Below are 26,003 nucleotides of genomic sequence, written 5' to 3' on the forward strand. Positions count from 1 at the left end.
ATGTATTTTCAGCGAAAATTTATTCCAGCTAAAATAAAGTATTCTACAGTATTTCAATATACACTGTGTGGTGTTCTGTTTTTCTGCTTGTACATGTAGGCATAGTTAAGTACAAGCTCACAAAATGAAGGCAAAAACAAGATTCTACACTGCATGATTTTCAAATGTAAAAATTGAAGATAGTAATTTGCTAGCAAGGAAATAAACTGGCACCCTCTAGTATCATACCTGTGCCCATCTTTGATATCCCATAAACTCAGAGTCTCATCCCATGATGCACTGCACAGAACTGCATTCCCAACAAAACAGCAGTCAGATATGGACCCAGAATGCCCAGTAAATGACATCACTTCCTGTAATGTAACAAAGTGACATATATTTGGTACCATGCACAAAGGTCATTTTATGTTGGTAGTACAAGGGTTCACAAACATAGTGAAACTAATGACTACCTTGCCTATGATTTGTGAACAATACTTATTTATAATAAAATTTGTGTCACAATAGTAACTCAATGAAATAACTGTAACAGTTAATTTATCAGACAAATTATAGGACCAAACATCTAACAGCATATCTCATTTTAGAGCAAGTTGTGATTTAGTATACTGTAAAATGACTAATTTTCACTGGGTTTAAATTTCACTGATTTACCATTTCAGGCATATTCACTGGGTTTTGAATTCATGATTTTATCATTTAGATAATGTGTTCTATGCTCAATTTTACATATTCACTGGATTTTAATTTAGTGTATTTTCCAGTCAGCAAAATAAGCAAAATTAAAACCCTATGAATAACTAACCCTTTTACAGTAGCCCTCTTCTAAAAATAACATGCTCCATAAACTAATACCAGTAATACTTGAAACATAGAGCACATTGGGGCTTTAGATTTAGGGAGAAGTGATACAATCCTGTCAATGGAATAAACCTCTGTGCACAAAGGTTATAAATTTTAAAAATGAAATAGCCATGTACAACCATCTTGAATTGGATCATCAAATAAATGTACAAACATGTGACATGATGTATATGTGAAATTTGAACATGCCAAAAAGGTCAAGAGATATTTTTGGATTCTGTCCAAATAGTATTTTACAAGAACAATGACTAATTAACATGAAGGCGATGATGACAGACATTGTAACCACTATAGCTCACCACTTAATCATCATTACGGGTAAAAAGTAAAAACAAAACAAAGAAAACATGCAGCTCATGTCCTTTAACCAACAATTTTCTCTTGCAAAAAGTTACATGCAATAATTTTAATTTCTTTTTAATTTTGAATCAAATTAACATATTTTTCAATGCTTACAGGTTTTGGTCACAAATTATAGAAATAAATCAAATGATTCTGGTTCGATGGACAAAAGACATGTCCTCCTTGGAGAATAATACTCACACGTCCTGTCACAAGGTCAAACAACTTGAGAATACAGTCATGAGTTCCAACAGCAAAATAATTATTATTAGCAGTTACCGCTACACAGGTCACGGTCTGAAAAAAAAACAATAGTTCAACATCAAATCGGCTAAAATTAAACCTGTATATTTTCACCGATTATTTATTAAATATTTATATAATATAATAATAAATTAAACAGCCATGATTCAAGTATTGCTGGGATACCATGCAATATTTTACCAAATGTTCATTTTATATTTAGCATTCAAAGTGCGAAAATAGCTCTAAAAAACTGACACTATCACAGACCACGGTGAGACTTGATATTATTCTCACTGTTTATTAGTTTGAATATTAAATCTCAACAATAAACTGATGGGAGTTTATTGTCATCACTGAATGATATCAGAGAGTATAAGTTCTGACGAACATCAAGAATATGTCTCACTTTGAGTTTTACATTTTTTCAACACTATTGCATAACAAATTGATGTAGCAGAACAGACATGACAAGACATCAGAATGATGCATATGATTGGTTAAAAATTATTTCAAAATATACATACTTGCATCTGATTGGTTGGAAGTTTTTCAAAATATGCATACTTACATATGATTGGTTAGAAAATATATTTCAAAATATGCCTACTTGCATCTGATTGGTTAGGAAATATTTCAAAATATGCATACTTTCACATAATTGGTTAGAAAATATTTTAAATATGCATACTTGCATCTGATTTGTTAGAAAATATTTCAAAATATGCATACTTGCATATGATTGGTTAGGAAATATTTTATAATATGCATACTTTCATATGATTGGTTAGAAAATATTACAAAATTTGCATACTTGCATCTGATTGGTTAGGAAATATTTCAAAATATGCATACCTTCATATGATTTGTTAGAAAATATTTCAAAATATGCATACTTGCATATGACTGGTTAGGAAATATTTCATAATATGCATACTTTCATATGATTGGTTAGGAAATATTTCAAAATTTGCATACTCGCATATGACTGGTTAGGAAATATTTCAAAATATGCATACTTGCAAGAAGGTGGTCATTCCAATTTTGAACTATTAATACTTACATCCGATTGGCCACTGATAGTCATTAAGCAGGGATCTTCCTCTTCATGTTTATTGGTCCATAATACCATCTTGTGATTGGTTGATATCATATCGGTAGCCATCTTGGCTGGGATAGTATCCGTTGGTTCATTCAGTGCTTGTTGTAATGTGAGTATTGGATAGTTCGACAGGATGTGAAGATTACGTGATACAAACGACCTGAAAGCCTGTCAAGAAAATATACAAAATGAGATGATGACAGAAATCACTGATCAGAACTGCTCTGCTCTGTCATATTCAACGACGGGTGAGCTCAACATTTACAATCCATAAGAAAACATTTGAATGCAGAGAGGTCTACCTGAGGTACCTATATGTATAATATTGAAGCAATCAGACTTGCGGTTTTTAACAAGAAGTTAAAAAATATAATTTTTACCAAAAATGACAAAAATATTCATCAAAATTGAAGATATCATCACGAAATGAACAATTCTAAAAGAGCTCTACCCAAGATACATATACACCAAGTATCAAAGCATTCAGGCTTGTAGTTTTCAAGAAGAAGATGAGAAAGTAAAAAGTTGATGACGGACAATCACTCCTATGATAAGCCCAGCCAGACAAATTCAACAGCGGAGCTAAAAATTGGCATGGCAGGATAAAATAGTTTTGGTGAAGTTCACTCACTCTATCTCATGGTTCAAAAAATAATTTTTGGTGAAATTGGTTGATAATTGCATTTATTTATTGATGTTTATTGTACTGTTCACATTTTTATGAGTACTGACCTTAACATTCTCCTTTGAAAGGAACTTTTCTTGTTCTCTTCGTATGACCTTTGACACATTGTTACCCTGAGCTATGAAGTCATCCATTAAGTATCCAGCCATCCCCATTTGACATTTTAATTTGATGAAACTTAAATTACACAATACAGCTTCCAGGTCTCTATAGCAACCAGCACAGGCAAGATGATAAGGAAGTTCACTAAAGGGACGTGGTTTTTTTCCAGACCACGTACCATTCCTATTTGGGTCGGCTTCATTATGAAAGTATCCTAGAAATAAAACAATATGGATTACATATGCTTTAAAGTATAAGTATAAATAAGATGTGTGACGACTTCAAAATAAAAATTCCATAATAGAATATGAAAATGAAATCAATTCAACTGTTTACTAAGGTAAGTGACCAAAATAAAACTGGTTGGTTTCCCGCAGGGCTACACCAACACCCTGGAAGTCAGATAAGCTCTTTGGCCACACGAGGGTCACCGCCAACGCAGGCACTTACCCGGGGTAAACCGGCGCTCATTGTTCATGATTATAATCCTATTGTTCACATGTTCTCACCTTTCCAAAGACGAAAAACGACTAACTCCCTGAAAAGGAGTACCACTTTTATCAACGGTTGATGTATTTGCTACATTCGTTGCGATGTTTTCAATGACTAGCATGTCTTCATATTTTAATATATTCACTCAATTTACCCATGTATGACCTCTAGTCTAGGCAAGATTGATACTGGGCAATGGTCTGAATTTAAGTTTCACAATTGAAAAAAATAAATAAAATTACAGTCTCATTCTATATCACACCATTGTTGTTAATATTGTACTCAGTTTAAAATGACAACACTCCCACCTCACGCCGTACTAGGTAATTGTACCATTGTGTTTGTTGTGAATATTTCATTCTCCAGAATGCCGTCGTCCATACCGTTAACCACATGTATGAACATTCAAGTGTGAATCACTACTCCCGGGGAAGCTCATGTCCGAGGAAAGTACGGTATTGCCAGGCCATGTCGTGCCGGTTCGGGCATTGGTGGGGCCCCACAGGAAACCGACCAGTTTGATTTTGGTCACTTCCCTAAATCCATGTTCTATATAGTCCAAAGGCAGAATATAGTTTGCTTCTTGATGTGTCAGAGAGTTGATTCTCATTGCCAATGACATATCTGTAATGTTATACACCCTAGTATGACATGTATTCCCTTTGAGATATCTCACCTGCAACTAGTCTATGTAGCATTATCTCGTACTCTGCGCCAGATAACTTCATATATCGCAGTTTGATGGCCCTCTCTATTTCAGTGTGTGCAAGAATCAATCGACCAACGCTGCAACGAGAACACAATGACAATGGTATTTAGATGAAAATGACCACTAAGATTTGAGAGTGAGACAAGAGTTATAAATATGCAGGAAAGATGCATTTTAAAGACTTCTCTATATTACAATGCAAAATTTGATTGAATTTCACATTATAAAAACTCCCCTATATTTCAATTCAAAACTTATATTGGATTTTACATTTTAATGATTCGCATATCATGCAAATCAAAGTTTAAAGACTCACTTATATTAAAGCGGGAGGGTCATCACCTGCGCACGCACGGGAATCATGCACGCACATAAGTTCCAAGCGACGATAACAGCACATGATAAAAACACAAAGGCTCATGGGTAGACGCTTGTTTGTAAACAATGACACACTATGGCCATCTGATGCATGCGTAGGTGACGACTCCCCAGGTTTAAAGTGAAAAAGTTAAAGGCTTGTCAATATCGGAAGGACTTGCACACATGTAGTATATATTAGAAGCCAATGATTAGACTCTTTTAAAATGAGTTCAAAGGTTAAAGACTCACCTATCTTCTCCTAAAGGTCTTAAAAAACTCTGTAGACCTCTCATAAGTCGAGTAAAGTTAGCTTGGGGCAGATAATCACTCGATGCCAGACGGATATTTCTTATATCATTATAAGTATATTTCATTTCACTCAAAACTTCTGAGAGGCTCAACAGACTATGTAGCTCATCCTCTAATAAACCTAAAATGGAAATTCGGAAAATGTCAGTCATCCTTACTTTTCAGTCAAATTCACAATACAAATTATTATTTAGTATTGTACCATCTTGTACACAGACCATCGTTTGAATCGCACGGTCCCGTGTCTTCGACCTATAGGTCTCATGCCACTAATTAACCAATGGCTGCTCGTAGCCCTCAATTTAAATGCCTAGCAAGAACCAATGAAATTTTTTAAATATTATTTTTCTCAGGTGCTCCCTGTTTGAGGGCGTAATCACCTGGGTCAGAGGTGAGACCAACATGTGGTCTTTTGTTTACTACTCAGCGGCTGTGTACCTGTGGGTTTATTCTGTGTGTTAATGGATGTTCTAATCTTGGTGTTTTTCCAGTGATTTCTCTTGGTGCAATCCAAATACAGTAGGTGTGTCTTGTTTACCTGAGATTTGCAAGAGTTTGAGCTGGCCAACATGTTAGTTTTTTTCATATGGTTGATTACTGGCATGTTGATTTCCCATTTTTGAGCCATATTTTCAACTTTCTTCGTCATTTTCATATAGCAATCTCGTCATATGTTAACATTGTCGTCTATGGAAATTCAATTAGTGGTATGAGCCCTATAGGTCTCTACCGAGCGAGATCGCATAGGCTAATTGCGCATCTTAAGCAGTGAGATCTGATTGTGCGCGCCTCGAAAGGAGGCACCCAATCAGCATGGACGTACCAAATTATAAAACAAAATTTCACTTCCTGTTTTTGTCGCTATGAAGACATCCTTCCCACACAAAACTGCGGTGATTGCCTGTACCTGATGAGGCTTGAGGGCACCAACACCGAAAACTTTTGCAATTTTATCATCACAAATATCACGATTCATGGGCGCCGCCATTTTGTTTAAAATGAAACGCCAAAGAGTAATTTGTAACACGCAAACTAATTGGACAATGATTAGCCACAACTGACTACTGGGGGCACTGTTAGAATACGCATATTTTATGGTCGTTCTGCCAAGGTCTGTTTAGAGGCTTGGCCGAATAAACTTAGACCTTTGCTAGCGAAGACGGTACACAGACCAGACCAGATATTACTGTCTCTTAGACCAAAAGTGACATTGACAAACTTACCATCTCGTACAGACCAGAAGTGACATTATGACTGACAGACTTACCATCTCTCACACAGACCAGAAGTGACAATGCCAGAGACACCAACTCCCTGCCATGGTCATTCTCAAGCCTCTGAATCACCTCTTGTAATAGCATCCCAACTGTTTGTGCCATTGCTTTTATTCTCTGTGATACCTGTCAGAGAAAGTTTTAATAAAAACAAGTCATTGTCAATGATGCAAGATATAGAATATATTTGATATGTGATGTATTTGTGAAGTTTAAACTTGATTGGTTCAGGTATGTATGAGATATGGATCCTTGGAATTGCAGTTGTTTAACCTAGTCACCACCAGACTTTCTCACCCAAATTTGTCTGGAAATGAACTCTAATTTCGAAGCCAACAAAATTTGAGTCAATTTTCAGTTTTCACTCAACAAAATTGGCTATTTTTGTCCAAATTATCTGAAGGAAACTGTAGACTATAAATGGGACTATTTTTTGAATTTGTAATGAAAAGAAGGAACTGGTGGTGAAAGGGTTAAATAAGGTGACTGCCAATCAGTTGGATTTGATGATGACAAAAATACAGTCGGTGTTTGTTTAATATGATGTCTGATGTATGTGAAGTTTTGACTGAATCGGACCATGCATGTGTGAGATGTGGCTGTATACAAACAGACAGACGGACAGACAGACGGACAGACACACACATGCATGGATGTCAATAAGTCCCTGGATCTGGATAATTGTAGTATTCATAGAAGCGGAGTACCAGCTGAACTGATCACATCAGTGCAGTGGTAGACTATTGTTAGTGTCTGAGATTCAGTTCCTCTACGGTTTGACTGTTGTAAGTACAGGGCACTTCAATTCAGTAAATCACAGACTTGAACTCATATGATAGTTTACTTACTAAACTGTAGTAATATGAGTGGAGTACCAGCTGAACTGATCACATCAGTACAGTGGTAGTTACACCAGACTAGTGTCAGTGGCCGAGATTCAATTCCTCTGGGTTTTGAGTAAAGACACAAAGCCCTAATTCAGTATATCATAGACTTTAACTCATATGATAGTTTACTGATTAAACTGTAGTAATACGAGTGGAGTACCAGCTGAACTGATCACGTCAATACAGTGGCAGTTATACCAGACCATTTTCCATGCTTGCAATGAGGAGAGGACTGATCTAATATATCACAGACTTGGAGTTCTCTCCTCTTATGAATTAAATACATGTGCAGTCACACGCTCAGAAGTACATAACTTGAATTTGGACAAACTTACTTTCTCAAAAACACCAAACACTCTTAGTTCTTCACATGCTAGGTTTAGAAACAAAGGAATACCGGCTTCTCTCTTTGACAAAAGTAATTTCATCTGTGAACAATAAATTAAAAATTTTACAATGCTATAAGAGTACAACTTTAGGAGGGAGAACTATTCACTGGGTTTAACTTTAACTTAATATGAGATTATTATGAGGATACTGCAAAGTATGCACGAAGACAGTACAGCAGGAATATCGACCGACGCGCTGCACGCTGTAACTTATGGTGTTACGGTGACAGATGAATAATAATATATATTACAGAGGTTTCAAATTTTCTTGTTTGTGAATAAAACACTATATTTATTGTAAAATTTGAATATTTACTGGGTCAGCACAATAAGCAAAAATAAATAATTAGAGCAGTACTCTAATGCTGTTCTGCCCTCAGTGACAGATATGAAAAACAGTTTTTGTTTTTACCTATTTAATGGCAATTCACTCGAAGCTGTTTGCCATCAGAGGCAGACATTGATAACAACTTTTGTTTTTATCTGATAATTGAATGGTGATTCATCCAACGCTGTTCTGCCCTCAATGGCAGACATTGATAACTTTTGTTTTTACCTGATTATGAATGGTGATTCACGCAATGCTGTTCTGCCCTCAGTGGCAGACATTGATAACAACTTTACTTTTGTTTTTACCTGATTATTGAATGGTGATTCATCTAATGCTTTCCTGTGTATGGCTAAAGACTTTCTCACCATCTCGGCTTTATCCCACATATCCATACTCCCAATACTAATGGTCAGTAGTTTATGTTGTAACAACTTTTTATGACATGGACCATTTTCAATACAACTTACAAGTATTCTCACTCCCTGTATGTGGAGGAAAAAATGGAATTGATAAAATTAACAAGTTGTCATGACGACAGAATTACAGAAATTGCATAACAAAAATGTGTAAAACATAACTAAATGTATTCGCTGTATTAGAAATACATTTGTAATAAAAGTGCGGATTGACCAACAAATTGCATGTAAGTTTACTAGATTAATAACATAGCGAAAGTATTACAACCTTGCCCATTGAGAATAACAAATCAATCAATGGATATGAACTATAAAGTCCTGAGACAATCAAATAATGTATCTAAACATTTTGAGCTGAAAATACTGGCTAAAATTTAGGTGGGAAGGATTGTAACCCAAAATTCATTAAAACAGATAAGTCATCATCCTCATACATATAACATAACATTATTCATGTATAACAGCAACGAAATAATAGTATGGTAATAAAGATATTTATAAAAATGACTAGCCAGATTTAATGGGAAAAGTACACTGTACTTTTTTGAATCTGTTTGTATAATAAATTATAATACATTTGGAGTTTGATCTCTTCTTACCTCTGGTGGTTGGCTTGGCAACCAATCCATATTCTGAGCTTGATGAACCTCATCCAACAGATCTAATCCATCGATGCAAAGAACAATAGGAATATTCCCAGCTTGCATTACTGCTTCTTTCAAAACATCTGGTAGTTGCGACATAAGATTTCTGTAATATGAATGTTCATTGGTTGGTGTTAAATGCAATGGAGTATGGGTAAAACACTGAATTATGGGTAAAACACACAATGAAATATGACTGTGACATGAACTCAGTGGCCTTCATGTAAATTTGTCCCCTCAAACTCACTTAAATCATCAGACCACAAAACTGATAGCAGCAAAAATATGACAGTATAAAATATAAAGCAATACCAAAAGTTAAAAAATAAAAGTCAAATGAAAGAAACTTTTTTTTCCATTTCTAGTATCTATTGGCATAGACCTACAGTACAGTTCTCGCAGAAGCTTTGGCTTCACTTCAGCGTCAGCTTCGCTTCAGCATCGCATCATTATGGCATTGTTATGGCTTCAGCATCGCTTCAATGTGGCGACATAAAAAGTTGAGGCAGTCATCGCTTCGCTTCATTGTGGCCTCATTATGGCGACAATGTGGCATCAGCATCGCTTCATCAAACAAAGAAGTACAGAACTCATTTCGCCCAACCTCTCGCCCGCTTCCGCTTTTCAATCGCTCGTTTTTGCGACCGCTTGTTGAATTTCCGCTTTATTTTCGACTGTGCAAAAATTCGGACTACTAACAATTTTGTGGTTTTCATAGATCGGGGTTACTAGTTTAGTAACCGTGCATAGATGTTGAACAACCGTCAAAAGTTCAAATACTTTTTGTTTTAACTATCTATAATTATATGCACGCAATCTGACCCTTTGACTTAGATTTGGCTGGGATTGACTATTTTATTTTAAACAACTTAACATTAGTACGACATGGTTGTCTGGGTTTCTTTTCTTCACTGTGTTGAGTTTACGATTTGTATAATTATTGTTATTTCCGAATCCCCCAAGGAGAAGACAAGCCGAAGGACCATGAAGCTAAATAGAAGTCCCACGCATGGACTGACTGAAAGAAAATATTTCTAAGGCTAAAATAAAACCTAATATCTCTTTGTATTTTTGTCAATGTTGCATATATTTATTTCTTCTTTCGTTAATAATTTCATTTGTTTGAAATGTCTACCGACCGTGTCCCAATAATTTGTTTGGAATATCCCCGTTGGTTTCTCCAAACGGTCCAGACGTCCGTCATTCAACACAATCAGCATTTATTTATCGTAATTCATGGGGATCATGTCCCGTAATTTGCGGGCTGTAAAACAAAATAATTAAACAAGTACTATTTATTATATTTTTGTTTTACCTCGTGAAACTACAACACGGCATAAAGTTGTCGCGGTGAAACAGTCGCCTTGAAATCGATGGAACTTCAATTATCCATTTCTCACCTTGAAATAAAATTTTAAAAAATCGAAGAGCATCGGGGATATATTATTACCCAGTCTTACCAATCGCTAGCTTTATTTTATTCAAATCCATAAAATTCACAAGTTTTTCGACATTTGTTGGCAACTTCCGCGCTAAAAATGGTTGAAAGCGTGGGTGTGGTTCTCTCACAAAGTCTCGTTGATAATACGGACAAATATGGTTCTGTGACCCAGGTTGTGCGCTCCGATCAGGTGGCTTTCAGCCAATCAATGATGTTGTAACAAAGCATATTTGATTCACATAGTTTTTTTGTGCTGTGACAGGCTTCACAATCATTCACTAAAAAACATCACTATATTTTGACAAACTGCAGGGATTTGAAAAAAAAAGAAAAAAAAATGGGCTGAGATACAAATCAGTTTTGCAAGTTGGGAAATAAGGTAAACCAGATTTGGGTCGATGATATTCAGTATCGAATGACTTTCGTGTGTATCATGAGTTTCAAATTGTTCATTGACTGGGCACCACTGGACACGTTTTTTTCTGAAGCCCAATAAATTATTTCTGCATGTCAAGTGCTATTCAATTTTTTATATTATGTGGCTCGTTTTTATTCAAAAATATTTTTTGTGAGAATACTTTTAAAGTACGTATAGGTCGAGCTTAGGTCACTGATCGTGACTTAATTTTGAAAACTGGATGTAAAATTTTACCAGACCGACTCCGCCACAACCATCCAATCATAGTTAGAAATGTACGCACTTGTTTTGGAACTTTGTATCAAGATGGCAGACGACAACGTTGACGCACCAGGCGGCGTACGTGTGTTTTGCATGTATTAGTAGTCCGGGCATGGGATTGGACTCTGCTAAAACTAAACGAAACACAGAAAAATACCACCGAAATGAGGAATCTGAATCTGTTCTCTTACCAGCAAATAAAATGAACGAAAATAAGGTAATTTTATAACAAGAACAGTTTCATTTCGTATAGCAAATTGTGTTGTATCCGAACGACGATTGCATCGTGTGATTTAAATTTATCACGATTTTCCTTGCAGTCAATATGACACTCGTCACCTTGCAGATTGCAATGTACTTCACAAAGTTTTTGGTATCCAATACTCGCAACATTAAATAATTAAACAAGATATCTTTTCAAAATGTCATTTTACTCTTGGTCATATTATTTTATTCCCCTTACCGCCTTGAATTTCAAATCGATTACATATCGAACTTCTGTACATGTGTTTTTCTCTACTGCCTTTCCGTGTGAAAATAATGAGGTCATACTCATGTCGCAATACTTTGAAGCTGATGCCATGTTGATGCCATGAGACAACGAAGCTGAGGCCACGATGATGCCACAAAATAAGCGAGGCGAACAGAGCTTCAATTTTCAATGACACGAAGCTGATGCCACAATGATGCGATGCTGAGGCGACAATGAAGCCATGCATAGGCGACAATGATGCCACAAAAGCCAAAGCTTTCGCGAGAACTGTACTGTATATTACTATATAGAGAAAATAACATTTCAGTTCAGTTGAATCTCATTAAAATTGATCAATTTCATTTCAAGAAAGTAGTTGGAAACTACTAATACTTTGTGAACAGGTTTAATTATTGATATACAGGTACATGGTGAAATCATGGAAGGTAAGAGGAGAGAAGAGATGAAAAGTTATATTCAAGATTTATGTCATTTCAACTCATCATTATTTTTGCTTATTTACTCAACTTTTAAAATTGAAAAAAAAATCGTGACTGTAACTCACTATGTACAAAAGGAATGAGTTGGAAATACACATGTACAGAACGGTTACCATGATGTGATAGGTTATTGACAAGCTCTGTCATCGCTACGAAATGACTTGTTAGTTTTCCAGTGTGTGTAGACAGTAGACTACTTCCTGTAGTGAAATTGTTTCAGGTTGAAATTCAGAAAAAAAATCATATTGTCTCCTAAAGAAGTATTTGTACCAAAAATGAACAAAATATTTACTAAAATTAGAGAAATAAAAATATCTTTGAATGTAATAGAGGTCCATCCAAAGTGAATGTACCGGTATACATATTACCAAAGCAATTAGAGTAGAGATTTTTAAGAAGAAGTTAAAAATAAACATTTCTGAAAAGTGACAAAAATATTCATAAAAAAATTGAAAATTGAAAATATACGTTTTTAAGAAATCATTTATATTGGATGGTTGCCACCAATGACAGACATTCACGTATATATAAACTGTTCTCCTCTGTCATTTTTTATGACAGCAAAGCTAGATAGAAAAGCGAGTCTTGCTTTTTATTTGTAATAATACACATCTACTAATAATCCACCCACATTTGTCAGTTTGTATTGATGTTATTTCAATATACTATGAGGTTATTACGAGGACACGGAAAAGTAAGCACGAAAACAGTAAAGCAAGACTATCGACCAACATGCAGCGGAAGTCGATGCAACAACGTACTATCTGAGTGCATACTGTGCAGTATCATCGTAATAACTTTATTATTATACATCTTTTCCTCCCAATAAAACATCATGGGAATGCCGAAACACAAAAAGTTAAGAACAGAATCAGCGAACTTCTTTGTGTGGTGTCTGGTCAACGCCTTGTGGCAACCATGTTTTTTTTTAATATTAGAGGACGCTTACGCGGGTAATCATTCCATATTTAGAATTCGCATTTCCTATTTTGGTAGGATGAAAATACCCCATAAAATACCACAAAATTACGGTACGCTGTAACTTATGGCATTACCGTGACAGATGTATAATAAATGTACTTACTTATAGTCTGAAGGAATATCAATTGTCAAGGTAAATCTTCTTTGCAGTTCATGATATATTCGTGTTAAGATTGATACAATGTTAGCAGACCCTGGTACGCCACCGATACAATGTGGTATTACATGCTGCGACCCATAGTACGTCTTCTTATCTCTCAGTTTATCAACAACAGCAGCCTGGTGGCGAAAACAGAGACGGAATATCTAATTAAATGTCCGTTTATGTCTGTACATGTTTTAAATTTTACATTAATGTACCGGTATTAACAGACACAATATCTCCCACACTATGACATAAAAAAAATGTTTATTAAATGGGATATCACAACAATGCACCCAGACAATCAAGCAGAAATTTTGTGGTACAAACCCCCTAAATTTGTGGTTCTCACTACCAGTTTAATTCCCACTAACCACTATCAATCCACCATACTTACCATAACCAACTCACCTCTAGCAGTCTTCCCCTAACCACTATCAATCTACCATACTTACCATAACAGCTGACTTTCTACTACCAGCTTTCCCACTAACCACTATCAACCCACTATGGTTACTATAACAACTTACTTTACACCAGCAGTATTAATTCCCACTAACCATAATCAATCTACTAAACTTACCATAACAGCCGACTTTCCACTACCAGCTTTTCCACTAAGCACTATCAACCCATGTTTACTACTGGACACACTGTCCAGACATTGCTTTAATAACGCTTTTCTTCCAACAAACGTATGCAGATGATCTTCGATACACGCTTCATGTAGGGATGCATCATGGGAGATTTCATCCTGAACTGCTTCCTGTAGAAGAACATAATGTGCAATGAACCCATTCATAGAATCTTTCTCTAATAAGATTACAGTAGTTGATTATTCCACAGTCAAACATTGTGTCACTTAGTTACTGTTGCTAATCTAATAATGTGCAATGACTGGACTGGGCGATTTTTTTGCATACAAGTTTTTCACTTTATTTCAATTCTAACAAGACATTGCAATAATTCAAGCTCCACAAGTTTTCCTGCCAAAATTATGGTGCCTTTTTTTTAGCTCAGTTGCCATCAAAGATGACTGAAACAGAAAGATGTATTATAATAAGGATATTATGAGGGTAGGACAAAGTATGCACTCAGACAGTGCACATGATACTATGAGGTTTTTTAAGAGGATACTGCAAAGAATGCACAAAGACAGTACAGCGGAAGTATCGACCGACGCACAGCTAATGTCGATGCAACTACATACTGTCTCAGTGAATACTTTGCAGTATCCTCATAATAACCTTATTATTATACATCTTTTCCTCCCAGGGATACATCATGGGAATGTCGAAATCCAAAAAGTTTAGAACAGATTTAGCGAACTTCTTTGTGGGGAGTCCTGTCAAACACTGGGGGCAGTCATGTTTGTTTTTATTATTAGAGGACGTTTACGCACATAATTGTTCCATATTTGGAAATTTGCATTTCATAATATGGTAGGATGAAAATACCCAGTGCAATACTGCAAAATCATAGGACGCTGTAATTTATGACATTACGGTGACAGATGTATAATAATGTCTGATACTCTTCTCTGTATTCCTTTAAAATCCTTGTATTGTAAAGGTACACTTACCTCATCTGGGAAGGACTTCAAAATCGCATTCCATAAATTATTAAGAACTCGGGTTCCAAAGTGTTCCAGTTTACCAACCATTGGCTTCCCATCTATCAGTCCTTCCCATTCACAAGGGTAACTAGAATGAATAAAAACATAGTGAAACTAGCATGACCTTGCCCTAACATTACAAAATGGTACTGTAAAGGGGTTAATTATTCACTGGGTTTTAAATTTAAACCCAGTGAAAATTAGTCATTTTACAGTAGTAAGAAATCATGAGAAAGTCTAGTGGTGAAAAGAACAGAAAAGTGTCATTAATCATATTTTGATAATCCAATTTAAAAAAAATAGTGTTTACTATAGCCTCTATTGGAATTATGAAATACCAAGAGCAAATACGGTAATGGAAGCCTATGCGATATACCATATTCACTCTATTATAAGCCCATTTTTACAAATTAAATTTCATTGTGTACTAGTTCATTAAAATACGACTTATTTTTACCATAGTGCTTGACTTGAATAATTGTAATAATTTAAAAAAAATAATAAAACTATGCACATAGGTAGTACCATCGTCCGAATCGTACGGTCCCGTGTCTTTGACCTATAGGCCTCTACACAATACCGTGCGGGATCGCATAGGCTAGTTGCCTATCTTAAGCAGTGAGATCTGATTGTGCGTGCCTAGAAACAAGGCGCCCAATCAGCTTGGACGTACCAAATTATTAAATAAAATTCCACTTCCTGTTTTTTGTCGTGATAAGACATCGTTCCGACACAAAACTGCGATGATTGCCTGTACCCGATGAGGCTTGAGGGCACCAACACCAAAAAACTTTCGCAATTTTATCATCACAAATATCACAATTTTGTTTAAAATGAAACGCCAAAGAGGGATTTGTAACACGCAAACTGATTGGACAATGATTAGCCGCGACTGACTACTAGGGGCGCTGTTAGAATGCGCATATTTGATGGTCGTTCTGCCAAGGTCTGTTTAGAGGCTTGGCCGAATAAACTTAGACCTTGGCTAGCAAAGATGAGGTAGTACCACTGTCCTGAGTCATAGCTACATTGATTTGTTATACAATATTGTCTTTGTGCAACAGTGTGATTATTCTCACAATATTATCAAGGTATCACTCACTCATCATAAACTTCTAGTCCACTTCTTCTGATTTTCTCTTTTAAACTCTTGATCTTCTCTTTGCTAGAATTGGTCTCTGTTTCAAAATCTGATTTCCATTTTGATGGTACATCCCTGCAGGAGTCGATTAGAATATTACACATTTCATATTTATTTAAGCACGAGTAAACATGTGTCTGGAATTGACCAGTACATATTGTAACAGTGAATTTAAATTACACACATACTACAGTGTTAACTCCCAGACATTCACATTTGCATAAATATGCATGGCACCCTTATATTTTGTTGTGTCAATTTATGTCAATTTCAGCTCAAACAGTCTAGTCTTAGCATAACTTAACTTCTAGGCATTCACATTTGCATAAATATGCATGGCACCCTTATATTTTGTTGTGTCAATTTATGTCAATTTCAGCTCAAACAGTACAGTCTTAGCATAACTTCTAGGCATTCACATTTGCATAAATATGCATGACACCCTTATATTTTGTTGTGTCAATTTATGTCAATTTCAGCTCAAACAGTCTAGTCTTAGCATAACTTAACTTCTAGGCATTCACATTTGCATAAATATGCATGGCACCTTTATATTTTGTTGTGTCAATTTATGTCAATTTCAGCTCAAACAGTACAGTCTTAGCATAACTTAACTTCTAGGCATTCACATTTGCATAAATATGCATGGCACCTTTATATTTTGTTGTGTCAATTTATGTCAATTTCAGCTCAAACAGTCTAGTCTTAGCATAACTTAACTTCTAGGCATTCACATTTGCATAAATATGCATGACACCCTTATATTTTGTTGTGTCAATTTATGTGAATTTCAGCTCAAACAGTACAGTCTTAGCATAACTTAACTTCCAGGCATTCACATTTGCATAAATATGCATGACACCCTTATATTTTGTTGTGTCAATTTATGTCAATTTCAGCTCAAACAGTCTAGTCTTAGCATAACTTAACTTCTAGGCATTCACATTTGCATAAATATGCATGGCACCTTTATATTTTGTTGTGTCAATTTATGTCAATTTCAGCTCAAACAGTACAGTCTTAGCATAACTTAACTTCCAGGCATTCACATTTGCATAAATATGCATGGCACCTTTATATTTTGTTGTGTCAATTTATGTCAATTTCAGCTCAAACAGTCTAGTCTTAGCATAACTTCTAGGCATTCACATTTGCATAAATATGCATGACACCCTTATATTTTGTTGTGTCAATTTATGTCAATTTCAGCTCAAACAGTACAGTCTTAGCATAACTTCTAGGCATTCACATTTGCATGAATATGCATGACACCCTTATATTTTGTTGTGTCAATTTATGTCAATTTCAGCTCAAACAGTCTAGTCTTAGCATAACTTCTAGGCATTCACATTTGCATAAATATGCATGGCACCTTTATATTTTGTTGTGTCAATTTATGTTAATTTCAGCTCAAACAGTACAGTCTTAGCATAACTTCTTGGCATTCACATTTGCATAAATATGCATGACACCCTTATATTTTTGTTGTGTCAATTTATGTCAATTTCAGCTCAAACAGTACAGTCTTAGCATAACTTAACTTCCAGGCATTCACATTTACATAAATATCATGGCACCCTTATATTTTGTTGTGTCAATTTATGTCAATTTCAGCTCAAACAGTACAGTCTTAGCATAACTTCTAGGCATTCACATTTGCATAAATATGCATGACACCCTTATATTTTGTTGTGTCAATTTATGTCAATTTCAGCTCAAACAGTACAGTCTTAGCATAACTTCTAGGCATTCACATTTGCATAAATATGCATGACACCCTTATATTTTGTTGTGTCAATTTATGTCAATTTCAGCTCAAACAGTACAGTCTTAGCATAACTTAACTTCTAGGCATTCACATTTGCATAAATATGCATGGCACCCTTATATTTTGTTGTGTCAATTTATGTCAATTTCACCTCAAACAGTACAGTCTTAGCATAACTTAACTTCTAGGCATTCACATTTGCATAAATATGCATGGCACCCTTATATTTTGTTGTGTCAATTTATGTCAATTTCAGCTCAAACAGTACAGTCTTAGCATAACTTAACTTCTAGGCATTCACATTTGCATAAATATGCATGACACCCTTATATTTTGTTGTGTCAATTTATGTCAATTTCAGCTCAAACAGTCTAGTCTTAGCATAACTTAACTTCTAGGCATTCACATTTGCATAAATATGCATGGCACCCTTATATTTTGTTGTGTCAATTTATGTCAATTTCACCTCAAACAGTACAGTCTTAGCATAACTTCTAGGCATTCACATTTGCATAAATATGCATGACACCCTTATATTTTGTTGTGTCAATTTATGTGAATTTCAGCTCAAACAGTACAGTCTTAGCATAACTTAACTTCCAGGCATTCACATTTGCATAAATATGCATGACACCCTTATATTTTGTTGTGTCAATTTATGTCAATTTCAGCTCAAACAGTCTAGTCTTAGCATAACTTAACTTCTAGGCATTCACATTTGCATAAATATGCATGGCACCTTTATATTTTGTTGTGTCAATTTATGTCAATTTCAGCTCAAACAGTACAGTCTTAGCATAACTTAACTTCTTGGCATTCACATTTGCATAAATATCATGGCACCTTTATATTTTGTTGTGTCAATTTATGTCAATTTCAGCTCAAACAGTCTAGTCTTAGCATAACTTCTAGGCATTCACATTTGCATAAATATGCATGACACCCTTATATTTTGTTGTGTCAATTTATGTCAATTTCAGCTCAAACAGTACAGTCTTAGCATAACTTCTAGGCATTCACATTTGCATAAATATGCATGACACCCTTATATTTTGTTGTGTCAATTTATGTCAATTTCAGCTCAAACAGTCTAGTCTTAGCATAACTTCTAGGCATTCACATTTGCATAAATATGCATGACACCCTTATATTTTGTTGTGTCAATTTATGTCAATTTCAGCTCAAACAGTACAGTCTTAGCATAACTTCTTGGCATTCACATTTGCATAAATATGCATGACACCCTTATATTTTTGTTGTGTCAATTTATGTCAATTTCAGCTCAAACAGTACAGTCTTAGCATAACTTAACTTCCAGGCATTCACATTTGCATAAATATCATGGCACCCTTATATTTTGTTGTGTCAATTTATGTCAATTTCAGCTCAAACAGTACAGTCTTAGCATAACTTCTAGGCATTCACATTTGCATAAATATGCATGACACCCTTATATTTTGTTGTGTCAATTTATGTCAATTTCAGCTCAAACAGTCTAGTCTTAGCATAACTTCTAGGCATTCACATTTGCATAAATATGCATGACACCCTTATATTTTGTTGTGTCAATTTATGTCAATTTCAGCTCAAACAGTACAGTCTTAGCATAACTTAACTTCTAGGCATTCACATTTGCATAAATATGCATGACACCCTTATATTTTGTTGTGTCAATTTATGTCAATTTCAGCTCAAACAGTCTAGTCTTAGCATAACTTCTAGGCATTCACATTTGCATAAATATGCATGACACCCTTATATTTTGTTGTGTCAATTTATGTCAATTTCACCTCAAACAGTACAGTCTTAGCATAACTTAACTTCTAGGCATTCACATTTGCATAAATATGCATGGCACCCTTATATTTTGTTGTGTCAATTTATGTCAATTTCAGCTCAAACAGTACAGTCTTAGCATAACTTAACTTCTAGGCATTCACATTTGCATAAATATCATGGCACCCTTATATTTTGTTGTGTCAATTTATGTCAATTTCAGCTCAAACAGTCTAGTCTTAACTTCTTGGCATTCACATTTGCATAAATATCATGGCACCCTTATATTTTGTTGTGTCAATTTATGTCAATTTCAGCTCAAACAGTACAGTCTTAGCATAACTTAACTTCTAGGCATTCACATTTGCATAAATATGCATGACACCCTTATATTTTGTTGTGTCAATTTATGTCAATTTCAGCTCAAACAGTACAGTCTTAGCATAACTTAACTTCTAGGCATTCACATTTGCATAAATATCATGGCACCCTTATATTTTGTTGTGTCAATTTATGTCAATTTCAGCTCAAACAGTACAGTCTTAGCATAACTTAACTTCTAGGCATTCACATTTGCATAAATATCATGGCACCCTTATATTTTGTTGTGTCAATTTATGTCAATTTCAGCTCAAACAGTCTAGTCTTAACTTCTAGGCATTCACATTTGCATAAATATCATGGCACCCTTATATTTTGTTGTGTCAATTTATGTCAATTTCAGCTCAAACAGTCTAGTCTTAACTTCTAGGCATTCACATTTGCATAAATATCATGGCACCCTTATATTTTGTTGTGTCAATTTATGTCAATTTCAGCTCAAACAGTCTAGTCTTAACTTCTTGGCATTCACATTTGCATAAATATCATGGCACCCTTATATTTTGTTGTGTCAATTTATGTCAATTTCAGCTCAAACAGTCTAGTCTTAGCATAACTTAACTTCTAGGCATTCACATTTGCATAAATATCATGGCACCCTTATATTTTGTTGTGTCAATTTATGTCAATTTCAGCTCAAACAGTCTAGTCTTAACTTCTTGGCATTCACATTTGCATAAATATCATGGCACCCTTATATTTTGTTGTGTCAATTTATGTCAATTTCAGCTCAAACAGTCTAGTCTTAACTTCTAGGCATTCACATTTGCATAAATATCATGGCACCCTTATATTTTGTTGTGTCAATTTATGTCAATTTCAGCTCAAACAGTACAGTCTTAGCATAACTTAACTTCTAGGCATTCACATTTGCATAAATATCATGGCACCCTTATATTTTGTTGTGTCAATTTATGTCAATTTCAGCTCAAACAGTACAGTCTTAGCATAACTTAACTTCTAGGCATTCACATTTGCATAAATATCATGGCACCCTTATATTTTGTTGTGTCAATTTATGTCAATTTCAGCTCAAACAGTACAGTCTTAGCATAACTTAACTTCTAGGCATTCACATTTGCATAAATATGCATGGCACCCTTATATTTTGTTGTGTCAATTTATGTCAATTTCACCTCAAACAGTACAGTCTTAGCATAACTTAACTTCTAGGCATTCACATTTGCATAAATATGCATGGCACCCTTATATTTTGTTGTGTCAATTTATGTCAATTTCAGCTCAAACAGTACAGTCTTAGCATAACTTAACTTCTAGGCATTCACATTTGCATAAATATCATGGCACCCTTATATTTTGTTGTGTCAATTTATGTCAATTTCAGCTCAAACAGTCTAGTCTTAACTTCTTGGCATTCACATTTGCATAAATATCATGGCACCCTTATATTTTGTTGTGTCAATTTATGTCAATTTCAGCTCAAACAGTACAGTCTTAGCATAACTTAACTTCTAGGCATTCACATTTGCATAAATATCATGGCACCCTTATATTTTGTTGTGTCAATTTATGTCAATTTCAGCTCAAACAGTACAGTCTTAGCATAACTTAACTTCTAGGCATTCACATTTGCATAAATATCATGGCACCCTTATATTTTGTTGTGTCAATTTATGTCAATTTCAGCTCAAACAGTCTAGTCTTAACTTCTTGGCATTCACATTTGCATAAATATCATGGCACCCTTATATTTTGTTGTGTCAATTTATGTCAATTTCAGCTCAAACAGTCTAGTCTTAACTTCTTGGCATTCACATTTGCATAAATATCATGGCACCCTTATATTTTGTTGTGTCAATTTATGTCAATTTCAGCTCAAACAGTCTAGTCTTAACTTCTTGGCATTCACATTTGCATAAATATCATGGCACCCTTATATTTTGTTGTGTCAATTTATGTCAATTTCAGCTCAAACAGTCTAGTCTTAACTTCTTGGCATTCACATTTGCATAAATATCATGGCACCCTTATATTTTGTTGTGTCAATTTATGTCAATTTCAGCTCAAACAGTCTAGTCTTAGCATAACTTAACTTCTAGGCATTCACATTTGCATAAATATGCATGACACCCTTATATTTTGTTGTGTCAATTTATGTCAATTTCAGCTCAAACAGTCTAGTCTTGGCATAACTTAACTTCTAGGCATTCACATTTGCATAAATATGCATGACACCCTTATATTTTGTTGTGTCAATTTATGTCAATTTCACCTCAAACAGTCTAGTCTTAGCATAACTTAACTTCTAGGCATTCACATTTGCATAAATATGCATGACACCCTTATATTTTGTTGTGTCAATTTATGTCAATTTCAGCTCAACCAGTACAGTCTTAGCATAACTTAACTTCTAGGCATTCACATTTGCATAAATATCATGGCACCCTTATATTTTGTTGTGTCAATTTATGTCAATTTCAGCTCAAACAGTACAGTCTTAGCATAACTTAACTTCTTGGCATTCACATTTGCATAAATATGCATGGCACCCTTATATTTTGTTGTGTCAATTTATGTCAATTTCAGCTCAAACAGTCTAGTCTTAACTTCTTGGCATTCACATTTGCATAAATATCATGGCACCCTTATATTTTGTTGTGTCAATTTATGTCAATTTCAGCTCAAACAGTCTAGTCTTAGCATAACTTAACTTCTAGGCATTCACATTTGCATAAATATCATGGCACCCTTATATTTTGTTGTGTCAATTTATGTCAATTTCAGCTCAAACAGTACAGTCTTAGCATAACTTAACTTCTAGGCATTCACATTTGCATAAATATGCATGGCACCCTTATATTTTGTTGTGTCAATTTATGTCAATTTCAGCTCAAACAGTCTAGTCTTAGCATAACTTAACTTCTAGGCATTCACATTTGCATAAATATGCATGACACCCTTATATTTTGTTGTGTCAATTTATGTCAATTTCACCTCAAACAGTCTAGTCTTAGCATAACTTAACTTCTAGGCATTCACATTTGCATAAATATGCATGACACCCTTATATTTTGTTGTGTCAATTTATGTCAATTTCAGCTCAAACAGTACAGTCTTAGTATAACTTAACTTCTAGGCATTCACATTTGCATAAATATCATGGCACCCTTATATTTTGTTGTGTCAATTTATGTCAATTTCAGCTCAAACAGTCTAGTCTTAGCATAACTTAACTTCTAGGCATTCACATTTGCATAAATATCATGGCACCCTTATATTTTGTTGTGTCAATTTATGTCAATTTCAGCTCAAACAGTCTAGTCTTAGCATAACTTAACTTCTAGGCATTCACATTTGCATAAATATCATGGCACCCTTATATTTTGTTGTGTCAATTTATGTCAATTTCACCTCAAACAGTACAGTCTTAGCATAACTTAACTTCTAGGCATTCACATTTGCATAAATATGCATGACACCCTTATATTTTGTTGTGTCAATTTATGTCAATTTCACCTCAAACAGTACAGTCTTAGCATAACTTAACTTCTAGGCATTCACATTTGCATAAATATGCATGACACCCTTATATTTTGTTGTGTCAATTTATGTCAATTTCAGCTCAAACAGTCTAGTCTTAGCATAACTTAACTTCTAGGCATTCACATTTGCATAAATATGCATGACACCCTTATATTTTGTTGTGTCAATTTATGTCAATTTCAGCTCAAACAGTACAGTCTTAGTATAACTTAACTTCTAGGCATTCACATTTGCATAAATATACATGGCACCCTTATATTTTGTTGTGTCAATTTATGTCAATTTCAGCTCAAACAGTCTAGTCTTAGTATAACTTAACTTCTAGGCATTCACATTTGCATAAATATGCATGGCACCCTTATATTTTGTTGTGTCAATTTATGTCAATTTCAGCTCAAACAGTCTAGTCTTAGCATAACTTAACTTCTAGGCATTCACATTTGCATAAATATACATGGCACCCTTATATTTTGTTGTGTCAATTTATGTCAATTTCAGCTCAAACAGTACAGTCTTAGTATAACTTAACTTCTAGGCATTCACATTTGCATAAATATGCATGACACCCTTATATTTTGTTGTGTCAATTTATGTCAATTTCAGCTCAAACAGTCTAGTCTTAGCATAACTTAACTTCTAGGCATTCACATTTGCATAAATATGCATGACACCTTTATATTTTGTTGTGTCAATTTATGTCAATTTCAGCTCAAACAGTCTAGTCTTAGCATAACTTAACTTCTAGGCATTCACATTTGCATAAATATGCATGGCACCCTTATATTTTGTTGTGTCAATTTATGTCAATTTCAGCTCAAACAGTCTAGTCTTAGCATAACTTAACTTCTAGGCATTCACATTTGCATAAATATGCATGACACCCTTATATTTTGTTGTGTCAATTTATGTCAATTTCAGCTCAAACAGTCTAGTCTTAGCATAACTTAACTTCTAGGCATTCACATTTGCATAAATATGCATGACACCCTTATATTTTGTTGTGTCAATTTATGTCAATTTCAGCTCAAACAGTCTAGTCTTAGCATAACTTAACTTCTAGGCATTCACATTTGCATAAATATGCATGGCACCCTTATATTTTGTTGTGTCAATTTATGTCAATTTCAGCTCAAACAGTCTAGTCTTAGCATAACTTAACTTCTAGGCATTCACATTTGCATAAATATGCATGACACCCTTATATTTTGTTGTGTCAATTTATGTCAATTTCAGCTCAAACAGTCTAGTCTTAGCATAACTTAACTTCTAGGCATTCACATTTGCATAAATATGCATGGCACCCTTATATTTTGTTGTGTCAATTTATGTCAATTTCACCTCAAACAGTACAGTCTTAGCATAACTTAACTTCTAGGCATTCACATTTGCATAAATATGCATGACACCCTTATATTTTGTTGTGTCAATTTATGTCAATTTCACCTCAAACAGTACAGTCTTAGCATAACTTAACTTCTAGGCATTCACATTTGCATAAATATGCATGACACCCTTATATTTTGTTGTGTCAATTTATGTCAATTTCACCTCAAACAGTCTAGTCTTAGCATAACTTAACTTCTAGGCATTCACATTTGCATAAATATGCATGACACCCTTATATTTTGTTGTGTCAATTTATGTCAATTTCAGCTCAAACAGTACAGTCTTAGTATAACTTAACTTCTAGGCATTCACATTTGCATAAATATGCATGACACCCTTATATTTTGTTGTGTCAATTTATGTCAATTTCAGCTCAAACAGTCTAGTCTTAGCATAACTTAACTTCTAGGCATTCACATTTGCATAAATATGCAATGAAATGACAATCAATATAAATTAAAGGGCGGCAGTCGTCGCGCCGCGTCCTGTTCGATATGGGACTCATAGCGACGTATACAACGCGTGTTAAATACATTGTTTATTTAAATGAAATTCGAACATGCGCTGCGCGACGACCACCGCGCTTTAAATCATAACTAACTTACCGCATAAAATTCCCAGATCGCAGATAAAAAAATGCTCTATCTCCCATGTTCTGTGAGTCACACAGGGCTGCATGGAACATTTCTAATTCAGTTATCGACCGTCCTGCAGGATAATCTTTCAGCCAATCAAATTCTTCTGTATCTGGTGCCAGATATCGTTCTGGAATCCATCCATATCTGTCACCAAGGATTCCAATAAACAAATCACACCTGGAGACTTCACTTAGACATATCTCAATAGATCTGTTGAAGTACATTACATGTAGACAAATGTTGAAAAAATAGTGACTGAACTACCAAAGAATTGTTGCACCGTAAACACTTTTGGAATAGAAATTTTGGAAATTTCCTGAAAATTTGTGATTTGTAATATTAATTTTTTTTTCAGAATTTAAATCAAATTACCACATTGAATTATGAACCTCGACTGTTTCCTTTTATTCAATCCAAAATGGCTGCCAAA

General features: G+C 34.7%; 1 protein-coding gene across 1 annotated transcript in view; it reads right to left on the reverse strand.

The window, feature by feature from the left end:
• Positions 1–26,003, reverse strand: part of LOC144352418 (telomerase protein component 1-like) — a 104,493-nt gene that overhangs the window by 54,103 nt on the left and 24,387 nt on the right. Inside the window, exons 19-33 of the mRNA XM_085494605.1 lie at positions 25,541–25,783; positions 16,082–16,195; positions 14,947–15,067; positions 13,948–14,130; positions 13,326–13,501; positions 9,105–9,255; positions 8,395–8,571; positions 7,705–7,797; positions 6,476–6,608; positions 5,149–5,329; positions 4,507–4,616; positions 3,284–3,552; positions 2,513–2,719; positions 1,408–1,503; positions 229–353 (exon numbers count right to left, since the gene is read on the reverse strand). Coding sequence (XP_085350731.1) covers positions 229–353; positions 1,408–1,503; positions 2,513–2,719; positions 3,284–3,552; positions 4,507–4,616; positions 5,149–5,329; positions 6,476–6,608; positions 7,705–7,797; positions 8,395–8,571; positions 9,105–9,255; positions 13,326–13,501; positions 13,948–14,130; positions 14,947–15,067; positions 16,082–16,195; positions 25,541–25,783 — 2,379 coding nt within the window. The remainder of the gene's footprint in view (positions 1–228; positions 354–1,407; positions 1,504–2,512; positions 2,720–3,283; positions 3,553–4,506; positions 4,617–5,148; positions 5,330–6,475; positions 6,609–7,704; positions 7,798–8,394; positions 8,572–9,104; positions 9,256–13,325; positions 13,502–13,947; positions 14,131–14,946; positions 15,068–16,081; positions 16,196–25,540; positions 25,784–26,003) is intronic.

The sequence above is a fragment of the Saccoglossus kowalevskii genome, chromosome 20 (genome assembly GCF_978046115.1).
Source record: "Saccoglossus kowalevskii chromosome 20, keSacKowa6.1, whole genome shotgun sequence".
Lineage (NCBI taxonomy): Eukaryota > Metazoa > Hemichordata > Enteropneusta > Harrimaniidae > Saccoglossus > Saccoglossus kowalevskii.